This window comes from Bombus terrestris, chromosome 3, assembly GCF_910591885.1.
Source record: "Bombus terrestris chromosome 3, iyBomTerr1.2, whole genome shotgun sequence".
Taxonomy (NCBI): Eukaryota; Metazoa; Arthropoda; class Insecta; order Hymenoptera; family Apidae; genus Bombus; species Bombus terrestris.
Window position 1 is genome coordinate 14,406,686 of NC_063271.1, and position 15,695 is coordinate 14,422,380.

The following is a 15,695-nucleotide window of genomic DNA, read 5'->3' on the forward strand; positions in this document are numbered from 1 at the left end:
GTATATACGTATGTATGGGTGTGGTATGCGTCTACGTGTGCGTGCACGCAGGCTCACACGAACCCACGCTAATCTAGCGTAGAAGGGTCCGAACGAACATCCAGAATTTTTCGAAGGGGGAATTTCGCGTTCGGTTACGACAATAGACGTATATCGTCTTCACGATCTTCTCGCGGTCACGCTGCAATTTTTGCTTCTTCGCTTTAAAAGTAAATTTTTCGAAACTCTTTAACGATCGTCGATCACTTTGCACTTTTACTTCCAAAAATACCAATGACGCCTGAAGCGTGTCAATTGGTAAAATTAAAGCAAAGCAAATGAATCTTATGTCGTATCTCGTTCGATAAGAATTAGTTGAATTAAGATCGATGGATTGCAAGAGTTGAGTTATACTTACGATTTGACGGTTAATGTTCTAACGGAAGGGTGCAGCTAGCGGCGATCCATTGGATTTTGGGAATGGGAATTGCGAATTCTTGAGAGTGATAGGAGATCTACAGATATTAGTTTCGAGTTAGTTGGCTCGCGAAAGGATCGTTGCGAAGATGAAAGGAACAGAAGAATAGAGGTGCAAAGGTTTCGTGAAAGAGGAAATTAATCGTCAAAATATTAAGGAGATTATAAGACATCTCTTCTGTGAATTACCATTATCCGAATGACTGCTCTAACTCGGTTTATGACTCGAATTTGAAATTCGCAGGCACGGTTCGTGTGGTATGAAATTGATATAAATGAAGTGAATAAATGGGATCAGTTAGAGACTTACCCAATCACATGTGGTACATCGATGGAGTGGGAAGACGCCCGTTTACGATCACCAGCCATATCGGCGAGTCTAGCGAAATCTGTATCTTGATCAGCCAGTCGGGCGCTCTTACGTGACTCGAGCAACCTGACCTCGTCTATACGTTTAGTCAGCCTCATCGTCTGCAACAAGATCAACGTACTCCCATAAGATGAAATGTCATACTCAAAATTTACACGTATTATAAAATTACCGGATTTTAGAAAGCAAACACTCTTTTTTCAATCTACGTACGTATAGCTTGACTCTCGTTACCAACAACACATCGTAATCTATCATACTATAATAATTCTTAGCAATGACAACCGGATTGTCATATTCGATTCTCGGGAGAAAGTTTGGATTTTTGAGCGGCACGCGATTCCCACTTTCCCCCGATTCACCTGCGCCGGCCGGTTAATCGCGCCACGCCGGTGATTACTTCCTCGTAATTACTCGGCTCGCGAGCAGCATTCCTGACCAAGGAGCGAACTAGCCCCGAGAGATACGCGTTATTCATGCGCGAGTTACGTCAGCCTGTGTTTCCCGCATTTGCTATGTTTTATTTGCGTTTTCCTTCGCTTCCTCTTCGATACGACTCGACTTGTCTTCATCCACCAGAACAATCTGATATAATTATCAAACGAAACGTCGAACGATTTCCACGAGTTCTCGTGCGAACGATCTTGCGCGCTAAGCTTTATGGATATTCGAGACACTTTTCCACGATTCACGTGGCTCGTTGATGGCTCGCGATATTTGGCAAAATTTCCATTCGATGATATATGACGTAGGTGATATTAGGTTGTCGGAAATGTTTCTTTCGTTTCGTAAGATGATAATAGATGATTTCTGTTTTATATTATTCTGTTGAATTAGGTATGATCTATTTCGTTATATTTCTATTATAATATTATTGTTCGTGCATAATTCAATAAAGTAATATAAAACAAAAAACATCGCGCGTCTATTATTTCCTTATAAAACGAAAGAAACTTTTCGGACAAGCTAATGTTACTGTTCAAGTATAGGCGAAGAAGATGTTAAGGAAATCCTTGGAATCAACTTTTACTCGATTGAACAATGCGAATTAACTAGAGAAAAAAAGGAAATTGCAAAGGAAATATTATCTTAACGCAATTTCGAGTAACAGGTCGACTGATTTAATAAATTAACGCAATTGCAAAATTGATGACGATCCAATGCACGTGCAAAACGAAAAGGTAATAAATCGAGCAAGTTACGCAAACGACGTAACCCATATGTTACCTTTCTAATCGCAATAAAACAAACAGAGGCCGGATATCATTTGAATAATTGCCAAGTTCGCGATTCCGCTCGACTTAAAAATCTAGAAACTCGATAATAAGAGATAAAATGTACAGCCGTATTGCCAATCGCAAATTCCTCTGTAGACCGTTTAGATGAAAAATGGACGATGAAAGATGACCGGACTGAGGCATGATTCACATCCAACTTCTGTTGCGCTATCGCAGAACGAAGCTAATTTAAGCGATTTAGACGAACAAATTTATTAAACGTAATCTTACGTAGTTTTACCTTTCTTATTGTTTGTTCTTTCCACTATACGCGGCAGTGGACAAAAGCAAGTTCAAGGGATAAGCGGTAAGTGGAAATACCATAATGTTACAAAGAAGAAGCAAGATTGTATTTGGATAAAAGCAATGAAGAAGTACAAATATATTGGCCAATGTTGGGCGGGTGGTGGTTAACCGAAACGAGTTCCAATTAACGCGTTAAACGCATGGGAAACGCAAGCTAATTGATTGGTATTAGACGTCGTAATAATAGATGAACAGGTACACGAACACGAGTTAAACCCTACACGCGGGCCGGGAAACGAGATCGCCGGAACGATCAGCTCGTTTTTCCTCGAGAAAATGTATCAGTTGAAAAATACCAGTACTGTTAGGCGCATGATGGATACTCTCTTAATGAGAGCTCGCTTACTCGGAAATGTTTTCCATTCCTTTGGTTGCTCGGCAGGCGAGAAATTTGTATAAATGCTTTCTTACATAATTATCTAGTAATTTTATCGATGATATTAATGACTTCACAAGTTTTGTAAGGTATACATTTCTGTTGCAATAATTTCCTCTAGACGCGCGCATACACTCAGAGTTTATTATGTTATTCTTTTCTAATTTTTTTTACCAGCGATTTTTTCCAAAATTTCCCCTAATCGTATCTTTGACCGACGTTCTATCGCACAATATGAGAATTAAAGAAAGGAGAAACAATGTATTAATTCTAAAATACGATAAAGTAACCAGGTAACCGTAGTAGTTTAACTATGCAAGAACACGGAATTTAAAGGAAACTTGGTCAAAGTAATTGAACCACGACCACGAATGATCCAATGCTTAATGCACCATAATAAAAAGCTCATCTAAAGAGAAGAGGCACCACAATGAACGTGTAGAACGATCTGAAAATCCGAACACAGCGAGGAAATGGCTGCTCCATCTGTCGCGCAAAAGGAAGAAAGGGTCCGCGTATCCGGAAACGTTGAACTCCGCGCACGTATACGCGGCCACGCAGAAAACGATCGGAACCGAGCCAGCAAACAGTTTACCCGTGGCAACGTCGTCATTATATTCGCATTATCGTGCCTCTGGCCGGGCGACTTGCACAAATGCATCCACCGTACGAGCTGTCGAGCCCTTGGAAAAAGCATTCACCGGGTTTCCAACCGATTCAAACGCGTGCATCTCGAACTTATTCGCTCGCACGCACTGTACGCGCTTGTAATTGCACGGAACGCGTGATACAGAGGCTGTGCAACTACCATGCGATCAGAAGCCTCTCGCTACCGACCCACGACTATCTTCGCTAAAAATCGAAACCGCGAATTCCGAAACACCGCAAGTTCACAACCGATGTTTCGAATCGGAGGATCAGTTTCTTTGTTATTCTTAGTCAGCTTATTCAAAAAATGATATTTAAAAATAAATTCTTTGTAAGAAGAATGGGTGGATTTTGAGAACGTTTGAGAATTGGAATGGACTCGTGGGCAACCATGTTGGCGTTCCTCGGGTTCGTAGACACGCAGATTTCTGTGCTTATACTTCAGTGATAATATATCGAGAAGAAATCAGGGTAAATATATTTTCATTGTATTTTTGGTTAACCTAAACGTGATACTGTATACAGTGGCTACAAAAGATATTGGCACATATGCGTATTTTTCACCAAATTTCCAATTATATTTACTTTGGATAAATATAACCGAGGATAAACACGGTTGATCTTCAGCCTTTTTGCCAGATATTATAATGCAGCGTTTCTTGCGCGAAAGTACTGCGTGTTAGTGGCGTTTAACCTTGTTCGAGAGAATTAGATTTGGTCTCGTGTCGATAGGTGCATTAACCGGTTAATGGCATACTAAATACTATGTGTATACAAATACAGGAAATTAATATCCGCGTTCGGTGTTGGCCGTGCGGCTACATTTACATCTTGGCTACTTTAAAATTCATCGACGATACGATTATCCCTTGGTTTCGAATGAAATTTAATGACCGGCCTGCCTGTTCAATGAAACCAACGATTTCAATTATCTTTTTTCTGCATTCTCTTGTAATCTCGTTTAAGCGTATAAAATTTTCCGCTTTTCTATTAAGGCGTACATATTTTCTAACTCAACATACAGATAAATACAGATATTACGCTTTAACTCTAACGATAGTATTTTTAAATGGTCGTAGTGTTCTTAGAAAGAAGAAAGAAGCTTATTTACGAGGATATGTACATACATTCAAGAAAGTAGAACAATACTAAATCTATACAGCCATAAACTTAGCTTCCAGCAACCTAGAAATTCAACAAACTGTTGCGTGAAGTCCCTTGAGCTACGTATTCGTTTTCCTTCGACAACTGTGTGCCAACCCAATAGATGCAAAATCTTCAAGTGAAACGGCCATCGAAAATTTAGACTGATTCTAATTCGACGATCAAGCATTCTATATTTTTCTTGTAAACGACAAGCCACCTGTTTCGAACATCTTTTGGACTTCAATCGTGCGTGCGAAAGAAATTGGTCCGAGCAAAGTGTTTAAATAGCAACTAAAAAGATAAATTACAAGGCAAAAGGTTAATCATCCTCCAAATAAGAAAAACCGCCTTCCAATTTCCTCGATTCCTCGATCTATCAGCCAGTTGATGAAATCCCGCCCATAAACGGTAGCAAAGTATAGTAATTCTAGGTTTTATTAGGGTTTGCGGGATCCATACAGGGTCTACTAACGGCTACATCGATATTTCCAGTCCGAAATCGGCCGATCCACCTCTGCGGAAGCCTCTTATATAATTTTAATCCGGCCGGTGACCGGCAATGGGACGAGATAGGAATCACGCGCTGCTGAATTCGGCATGTAAATACGCCATGTAACGAATGTTACGCATGCCACCACGTTCCCACTCGAAATTCTCACTGTCGCGTTACCTCACGCACACCGACTACCGTTAGAAATCAATTTCGAGCGTAAATTTGGACGGATTGCTGTAATAAGCAGCCAGCTCCATTCTGTATATATTTTTAGTAGAATATTCTATTTCGAAGAAAATACGTATTTTATAAAAAGAAACAACTGAAAACGATAGATAGCTCAAGATATAAAATTCTCTAATGGTTCGTTTCTGTAAGAGAGAAGAAAATTTGCACGATTCAAAACTTTCCATTTCTTACACAAATTTTTAATTCAGTATATTTGGTAACAATTCTCTCTGTCTTTTTCTGTCTGATTTCACGTGTCATCGTATTCCATATAAAAATACAAATTTGCTTGTCACACTCGCGTTCCTTGGTTTTAGTAGAAAAAGTAAAAGTTCAGTAAACAGAAAACGCACAACTTGTGCTATAACAGCGTATCAATTACAGATCATCGAAGCAAAGATCGCATAACTTTGGAATCAATGACGAAGGTTATAGACGGGAACAAAATCGTAAAGACTAAAATGAGAAAGGAGAAGAAGGAAACTTGCGCGCGAGGAAGACATTTCCCAAGTTGCAAGTACCAACTACTCTCGACTGTTAAAATACATCTATACGTCTGTACATGCAGCTGGCAGACGCCTTTTCGAAGCTAATCGAAGCTAATCTAGTCGAAAAACGCTCCGCTTTTTATTTTCATTTTTTATCGGTCAAACGCAGTTCGTTAATCGCTCCATCGTTCTACGGGCCTCCTCGTGAATGGAATCTCTTTTCGCGAACGCGTGGTGGGAATCGACTGACTGAAAGTTCGAGCTTTCAGGTGAACCAAACCAGGCTGCATTGAGTTTTGTGCGCTTGTCGAGGATAGCGACAATTCCTTGAGGATTTAGTTCTCGGATTTATGAATTAGGAGCTTTGTACACGTGTATATTGGGTGTTAAAAAGATACAAAATCGATCAGGAAGATACAAAATCAACGTATAATTACCTACAAAAGTTCTTCGTACGCGTGATAGAAATGCCATCTTTCGATATTTCCAAACGAAGTTAGGAAGACGTAGAAACAAGAAATAGAAACAATATGAAATTCCAACTCGATCGATCCCGTATATAATCGCGTATAACTGTACTGCGCAGACGAATTTTGCGAGCATAAATCAGCAATCGTGAGCGTCGCGATACGCTCATGGGACCGCAACTACCATGTTTCCCTACGCAGATTTAAGATTCCGCGTAATTGCAAAAGACTTCAACGTTTGATAACGAACTGTTCCCTCGACCCGCGCCCCCTCAAACATGTTCACGCGGCATGGAACGTGTGCGTACATGCGAGAGAGGCGTTCAAGGCCGACCAGACTGACACCGATTAAACATTAGGAAAGCGGAACGCGACGACGTCAGAGGCGAAGAAAATCGACGTCTATGAGGTTCTCGAGACTAGTTTCATTGGCTTAAAGCCTTCGGCTGAGTAAAATGTTTGCAAAAGTTGGCTAACGTGAATTTCAATCGGTGGAACTTCGAAGTGTACGAAGGATTGTGAATACTTGTGAATTGTGAACGTTCGAGGCAATGTTGTTGCAAGACGCAAGATTGCAAAATGGAGTAAATAAAAATTGTGGATACATAGGAATATTTTAAATAATTATAGATAGAAGTTAAAGTTGTTAGAAATTGTCGTTCGATAATAGTAGCAGTAGTAATAGTAGTAGATTTAATAGTAAATCGTGAATGGTATAAGGAATTTAAATATATGGAGATGCGTATAATGGACGTGATATGGAAAATAAAACATGCAAAGCAGTTATTATAATACTTAAAGGGTGAAACAAAATATTTTTAGTTGCATCGGCGAAAATGTCAATTTCCACGGACCTCTCCTACTCCCTTTTAATAACATCGATGTTGCTAACCGTTGCTACAAATTGTTCAAAATGTTCACGTTTCTCTTGGCGGTATCACAAATAAATTCAACCAACAATCAAGAGTCGTTTAATAGAGCACTATTTAAAAGTGCCATTGCAATAAACAGAATCCTACTATGTTCATTCGCTACAGTCTATTTCAGTTTCGACGAAAACTTTTGCGAACGTTTCGGAGCACAGAAATACGGGTTTGGTGGGTAGCCGCTTTAACACGGCCGATCTCTCGTTATCGAAAGTCGATATGCAAGGAGGAGGAGGAGGAGGCCGGTCGGTCGGTTGCGGCCTTTTTTCCGCTTGAACTCTATCACCTTCGTAGCGGTGGCTTAAAGGCCAGCAGGAGGACGGAAGAACGTTCAAAGGTCATACGCAGACGACGATCAAAGGGGTCTGTCGTATGAGAACAGAAAGAAGCGTATCGAGGTGTACCGGGAAAACGTGGGAGCAGACAGGGAGGAAGAAAACCGAAGGAAAGGAGGAAATCTATTGAAAACGAGGAACGGTAGTGGGGACAGCCGGCTGCAAGAGGAAGTACGCTCGAGGTCGCCATGCTCTCTGGCCGTGAGCCACGTGCGCTGCACTCGACCGCACTTTCACCGTCCACTTTCAAATTTCTCCCCCTCCTGTGCCCGCGATTTTTCTCCTCCGCGCGTTCCACGGCTCTATCCAGGCTTATCTGAAACAGGATAGAAGACGGTCTACCGCCCTATCTCTTTCCATTCATCGCAGTTTTGTCCCGACGCGACGCGACCAAGGGATTTCGACGTCGTCGTGCAAGAAGTCGTCGACCTTTTCACGGTTCCAAGACCGAATTCTTACGCGAAGGATCGTCGCCTTCCTCCTGCGTACATACCACGATGTGACGCATTTGTTGTATATACAGGGCGTTTCACAATTTGGGGATACATTTTCAAGGAAAGAAAAATATTCGACACGATGTACATAGGTTCGCGAAAGTACTCGAACGCTTGTGAATGACTTGTATGGGGATGCATACGTTTCATATTTAAATGAACAAGTTTATTATAGCTGATATTAGCCGAACATGAATTTTCATTGTCTCTTTTTAAGTTAAGTACGTCAGCGTCTTTTAAAGGAATCGTAGTTTACTACATCAAGAAGCTCCCTGTACGACCTTTGACCGATTTAACTGCGCGTACTAGTAAACGCCAATTAATTTTGTGATTTTTACAGTTTACGGTCCTTCTTCAGGTACAATATTAATAGACGACATCTTCATCATCGCGAACGATATTAACCGAATTGCATACTAAATGATTATATACCCACGAATAATAACAAGAACAGCAACAGTGATAATAGTAATAACGATAATAATTTTGTTATATTATTTTATTTTATTAATGATTTTATTTAAGTTGCTAAAAAGTGGAATCTATTTTTGTTTTGATACACAAGATCTGTATGCCAATTTTTCTCCAATACTCTGTATCCAAATATTTGAAGGGATCTGTATACACGTGCGAGCATCGGTTGCTGGCTTTGAAAACACAGTTGCGTAACAATTCGTTAGATAACTAGACACGAAACTCGTGACGTCGCGAGACTCGATTCGCTGCGAAAAATTTCTCGAACACGGTACGGAGCAAGTGTGCCTGATAGACGAGGAATTCTGAATTAAAACTTCGCAGCAGGTCGGTTTTAAGCGTGCGTTTGGTATTGACATTGATTCTCTTCCTGTGACAAGAATTCTGAATACTTCGATTTAATGTACGAGCATGCGTATAACGTGTTTTGTGAAATATCGTCACTGAGATTTATTGGAATCGACGTTTCTCGATTCTTCTTATCGTGCATCGTGTTTGTATTATATCCCGCTATGATTATTGATATTATTTCTTCCGGAATATAAAATGACGACCGAGAGACAAGAAGAGCGCCCTTCCGTCAGGCAATTCCCTTATTCGCGCAACTTTATCTTCTTATTAGATCGGACACTGAAAGTTCCACTGTACTACGTTGCATTGTATGTGACGTAGTGTTAGTAGTAATGCAAAGTAAAAAATTGTTCAACATACTCTCAAGACACGATAGTAACAGGTTTCACCTGTTATTCACAACTTCTATACTCTACTGCAACCAATTACACGCTTCATAAAATAAGAAATCCTGTTCCCAGTTAAAAAGCAATGGCTGCTAATTCGCATCGAACAAATCCAAAACGAAACTCTTTCCAAGCAAAATGACGTTCTAACTTATACACTCCTATTCATAAATATGAAAACATGTACGGTAGATGTGAGGGGAAATGAGGCAAATCTGGTAAATTATGGTAAATTATTACCAATGTTGATTCAATATGCTTGACATCGAATCCATATCCATTGCATTTTACGATTACTTGAAATTTTTGTATTCCATAAAAAAAGCAACCCACGTTGAACCAATCCAAACTCGATCAGATTTCCTCGAAACTACGGTAAAACACCAGCGATCGACATCGACCACTCGGCAATCGGAAAGAGAAATCACGCTTTTTATCCAGCTTGAAATTAATGAAATTAGGTGCAGTGAGCAGCGCGGAGAAATTTTTTTTCAGAATTTTATTCTCCCGGATCTCGCTCTACGTCCCCACCTTCCTTCTTTCCATTTGCCACCAATTTTTTTGCTTTTCTTTTTTCTTTTTCTTCTTTTAATTGTATCGCGTCAGCCCATTCCAGACACTAGGCAACGGGGATACAATCGAAACGAAATATTCTCGAAACGTTCTCGAGGGAATGACTCTCGTCGAACGACGAGCAGGACACGGTGGCTTGCATGGTTTGTGTTCACCGCGAAGTAGGAGGTTGCGAAACGCAATGTCGGGTGAAAGTGCATTAGCTTCATTTCACAAGGTACTCTGGTGCCGCGTTGCGGACGCCGAATTGCTTGCCGGCAAAGAGTTTCGCGAACGAACGAACGAACGATCGTGTTGCAACCACGCGAACCGTTTTTGTTAGGCAACGAAATTCACTTGTGCAATGGAAAACGCGATCGGGATGGGTTTAGTAGGCTCGCTCGCTCGGCAGACTCGTTGCTACTCGCCACCGCCGCCGCTTTGAAATCTGTTACGTCGGTATAAACTCGTAATTCGTGGTTCGTTACTGTTCAATGGAATTTCCAGAAACGGTGGATGTCGTAAATGGAAGGGTAACGATGAATGGAAAAGTGAGAGGGATCGGGGAGAAAGGCAGAATGAAACGAACGGGAGCGCGGTGATTTGGTGAAGTTTAGCGAGTATGATGATACATACTGCTCTCGTTAGCTAGGTTTTCATTCGAGCATGTCAGAAAGCAAACTGACAGTTGGTTCGATAAGTTCACTCGTTGCAGGAAAATGGCAAATAATAGTAAATTTTGAGCTAAAAAAAAATATAGGATTTATAACGTCGTAACTTTCATTCCGGTTGTTAATTTATGGATTTGATCAATGTGGCTTGTGAACAATGGTACGGCATTTAGCCGTGCTATTTTTTTGTTTCTTATATATGTCAGTCTTGTTAAATTTGGAAATTTGCAAATCTGAAAATTTGAAGGCTACGTACAACGAATATCTGGCGGGTATACTTTAAAATCAAATTATTCGTTTCACGATTACTTTATTTCAGCGTTCGTTCGATTATTCGAGATCGATTCGATTACTGAGAAATGATTTGTTTAGAGACAAGTCACGTATGGAATTTCGCGGAAGTCGATTAATCGCGAGGCACGAATGTGCGACAAGATATATTCATGAATCACTATAGACGAGTTATTAACAGAAAGCGAGGTCTATATGGAAGTTGGATGTTGCTACTTTAATAAACATTGTCACTTTTGAACGAGCTCAACACGAACAACTGTTCCACAACAAAACTGGTATTACATCAATGCATATTTACGTGAAACACACGAGTCATCAAAGTTCGATCGTGTTAGATCTTTAGATAATTACCAACAGATAATTACCAATTTCGAAGAGAAACAATTCGAACGAATTCTTTGCGTCATCGAACTATCATTCTTCTCAGCTGTGTAACTATGGGCATAATTATTGTCATTTATTTCTTCGCAGGAACTGGTAACATAAAGACCTGCATTATTAGAGATTAAAAGGGTGCAGCTTGATTCAGAAGAAGAAATAGTAGATTAGTTTAGAAAATTTAGCCAAATACCATGGGTAAAATGCACGCCAGCAATACGTATATATATATTTTTGCATGGTGACATTTTCAGCAAATGCTCGATGACCTTTAAGTGTTAACATACTAAGCTAATAAGGAAAATGTATAAATATGAAATGTTTGCAATTATCAAGATTTAGCACGGATATTCAAAGTTACAGATATTTTATGAATAAAATCATAAGCTTCTTGATGAATAAATTAACAAAATCAAAAAGAAAGATAAATTACAATTAAAACATGCTCGTCCTAATTCCTCACCACTCTACTCAGCTTACTCCGTTTCCATTCGAAAAATTTTCAAAAGTCCAAAATTTGTTGTATAATATAAATGACGTCGATAAACGAGAAGACATCGTTCAACGTGTGAAGAAACTCGATGACATGAAATTTAGTTTTTATTCTTATTGTTGTCCCAAAAATAGTAAATGTGGCTTCTCAGTGAGTAAATTAGCAGGATCAAAAAGAGGAATAAATCACAATTAAAACATGTTCGTCCTAATTCCTCGCCAGTCTACTCATCTGTAATCATCAGCTTACTCCGTTTCCATTCGAAAAGTTTTCGAAAGTCCAAAATTTGTCGTATAATACAAATGACGTCGATAAACGAGAAGACATCGTTCAACGTGTGAAGAAACTCGATGACATGGAATTTAGTTTTTATCCTTATTGTTGTTCCGAAAATAGTGAATGTCAATAGTCAAACTATGTTTTTAAAAGATTTTTTAAATTCTTCCCGTTATATATTCACAATGCTTTCCCTGCTCTCTCTCTCTTCCAATTTTTTCAAAAGAATTAATCACGAAGAGAAGTATACGCAACGGCACGAAGAAGCGCAATTATTGCAAACATGTGGTCGCAACGCGGTGGTCCTGCCCGATGTCCGAGTGTTTCGAAATCCGCATGATTGCGTACAACAGAGCCACTGTATTAGGTCGCTTTATCGAGCCACGGAATTCGCAATCGACTAGCGAGCGAAACGTCTCAAATGAAAACACACCTGCGCACGCGGCCGTCTCCATGCCTATATATTACATTTTTTCCTCGCTGACCTCTCCTTATGTATAACGCAGCGTCGGTACCATTTTCGACGAGCTGTTAATCGCGATGGAACGCGAAATCGACGTGTCGGACATGCCGGCCAAGGCCTTTCCGGGTTTAGACGCGTATTCTGCAAGTGCTGGCCTCGTCGCGAAAACAGGAAAGGAAGGTCGCATTCCATCAAACAATGATAACTGTAAACGCGACTCCGACGAATAAAACGATACTTCCAGCGGATCAATTTGGTCGTTTTTGAGAGACCTTAAGTTTCTACGCGTTGAGTATGGTAATTTCAAGAACTGCAGTCTGGTTTCACGATGAGATACCTACGTCCGTAAGGTATTACGTTTATGCAATTTTCTTAGTGATTCATAGACTGCGGATTTTTATGCACTGATAGGAAATTGAACTGTGCAAAAATATCCAAAATTCGTATAGTATGCAAAAATGTACAGAGGTCGCCCGAGTAACACGTGGAGGAGCGGGCACGATATGATCGCTTGTGGTAAAATAGGAGAAAGATATAGAGTAAAATTTGCTTATTCTCGGCTTAGTTTTGGAGAAAAACGAATTTGAAAATTCATCAAATATATGCGAACATGGCTAATTCCAAACTGGACAGAAATAAATAATCGACAGGAAGTCATTCTATGTGTGAAAATAAGTGGAAAATGTACAATACAATTTTTCCGTTTAGGACTCCATCGACAGGAAAATGGACTTTGAACGTGTTTAGTTAAGAATTAGCTCCATAGGTGCTTACGATAAATTTTCAAATTTATTTTTCTCGCAAACGTTTTGCGAAAAGACTTTGTTCTACGCCTTTCTCTTATTTTCCCACAAGGAATCACGACGTTCCAGCGTTTACATGTTGGTCGGTCGGATCTTGTTACTACAAAATTAAGATACATTGTAGTAGCCAATTTACAAATATTATAATCTATAAGAACTTGAATTTTCATAAATATTCATCGTCTACTAATTTACTTTACGGATGGTACTACTGGGTAAACCAAAATTCTCTACAAAATATGAACATAGAAGATAAAAATTTCATTCAAACAACATCATTCGACAATCAGACGCGTACGTATTCTTGAATTCAACTAGCTGGCCAAGCCATAAATTAAACGTCAAGCAACGAGCTCGACATTCCTTAACAGTTGAACTGTCGATAGCACGTAAGCCGCGATAAATCACCAATTAAACGTGGACACAACGATCAACGCCAATTAGCAGGGAGAAAGAAACAGGAATAGGTCGGTCCAGGTGGTACAATTTTCAGGATTTATCTCATAGATGATTCACGGACAACGAGTTGCTTGGTAGACCGTATCGCCTCGACTATTTATTCAGCGCACGATTCATCAACGATCCCACGCGTTTTCTGAAACGTAGGCGAAACCACTGAGCATTTTCTCAAGTAGCGCTGCAACGCGGTCTGTGGAAATAATTATCGAACACAGAGAAATCGCGGCAATAGAAGCGATCGAATAGAAGTAAATTCGTAGGAGCAACCGCTTCGACTCGTGTCGTCATTGTTACGCTAAGCCTGTTATTCATAATCGCGCATAGTTTGAACACCTGCACGAACACCCTGGCTGTAATCACGAAAGGTCAACGCGAAACTAGTGTACACCTGTTTCTCGATAACCGTGAACGTTTCCACTCGAATCTCCAGTAGAACGAGCGTCGACAGCTTCGTGATTGACTTCTTGAATTATCGCGCGCTGTATGATTACAATTGCGAAATGTTACTATGTTGCGCCGCATAGCAATTGTCATTCTTTTCGCTGTAAATGGCATATATAAATTGTTTCGAAAATCAGTTGGGAAATTTTCGTTATCGTAAAAATGCATTGATATTCCTATTTCCTGAAAATTTGATGTGGCATAAGAAGAAAATTTACATTCATGAAGGATAATGGTACGAAAGTCAACGAATTAAGCCAAAAATATCAACGTTTGTTTAACGAAAATACGCAAACAAAAACAATTCTCGAATGTCTCGTGATTTTAAAATGACTGGAACCAGATCGCGTCGATAAGTTTAGTATCTCGAGTATTGGCATCTGAATATCAGTACTGCAAGAATTGTATGTTTTTCGTTGCACAGCTTTGTTTGCATCTGCTTATTTTTACGTGTACATTTACTACTCGAATGATTGACGTTATGTTATGGCTACATTCTCTATATAGTCATTCATAATTTGATAACTACTTAGAGTCGAGAAATTAATAGCGATCTAACAACAGAATCGAACAGAAATTGTTTTTAAATCTCCGTTTCAAAATCTAAATACACTTTCTATTTAATTCGGAATTAATCTATGGTTTGATTATCGAAATTGAAATTGACTTTCATCTTTCCAATTATATTCATAAAAGTATCTTCATAAAAATATACATATTAAAAATATACATAATAATATACATATAATATTGTATATATAAATAAATAAATATAATTAATCTCCCATCGTCTCGATTAACCACGATTAAGCACAGCAGCTAATTTACTTTTTCTCGGAAAAAGAGAAACACGAAAGCTACCAGCGTTTTGTACCACGAGACACGAGTACAAAAGCGGCTTTTTCACGATTTTTTTCATCGATCTCTGGCGAGACTAACGCGAAATTAAAGCCTGCTACGTAAGTTCAGCGACTGCGAATCGAGCCGGTAACCACTGTTTAGTAGTTGTCGATGTTCCATTCGCCGATTTGGGCAATCTTATTCGCGGACACAGCAGGAGAACAAGTTCCGCAGCAACTGGCCACGTTCGCGAAACCGTGACCTCGATCGAAGAATGCGACGAGATTCGGTCCGTCTAACGGGATACGTAAAATTTAATCGAGGGCCAAGCTTAGCACCATGCTACTTAACGTATTTCAGCCGGTGACTGGCTGAAAAAAAAAAAGAAAATACCGAAGGAAAAGAAACGAGAAGGAAGAAAGAAACGGTGTTGGATGTCTCGAGATTGCACATCTTCAAGGGTTCCGTTAAGCAACAGAAAATTCGAGAAATCGCGCTCGATCGCTACAACATGGGATAGCCTTCGCAAGAAAAGCAAATCTGGATGAAGGACAGCTGGAATATGTGGGTTCGATGGGGGAAAACGATGTTCTATCCTCGAATGAGACAACGGCAGAAGCTCCACGAGGCTCGCTGTAATCTCGTTAGTTATGCGTCACTCAATGTCGAGCTTAACCCTGGAATGCTAACCTTCGATGTTCTTTTTTTTGGGCAATAGGATTTAGCATAACGATCGAACATCGTCGAGCGTATTGAAACGGGCAGAACACTTCCAATGAAAAGATCAAGCTAATTTTTTTCTAT

General features: G+C 39.8%; 1 protein-coding gene across 3 annotated transcripts in view; it reads right to left on the reverse strand.

The window, feature by feature from the left end:
- LOC100648355 (zinc finger protein 395) overlaps positions 1-15,695 on the reverse strand; it is a 90,621-nt gene that overhangs the window by 53,602 nt on the left and 21,324 nt on the right. For 2 of the 3 annotated variants that reach the window (XM_020868648.2, XM_003394680.4), the window contains exon 2: positions 767-927. In XM_020868648.2, coding sequence (XP_020724307.1) covers positions 767-927 — 161 coding nt within the window. Of the gene's footprint in view, positions 1-766; positions 928-6,229; positions 6,419-15,695 lie in introns of those variants that run through there. The other variant, XM_048414748.1, reaches the window with a different exon arrangement.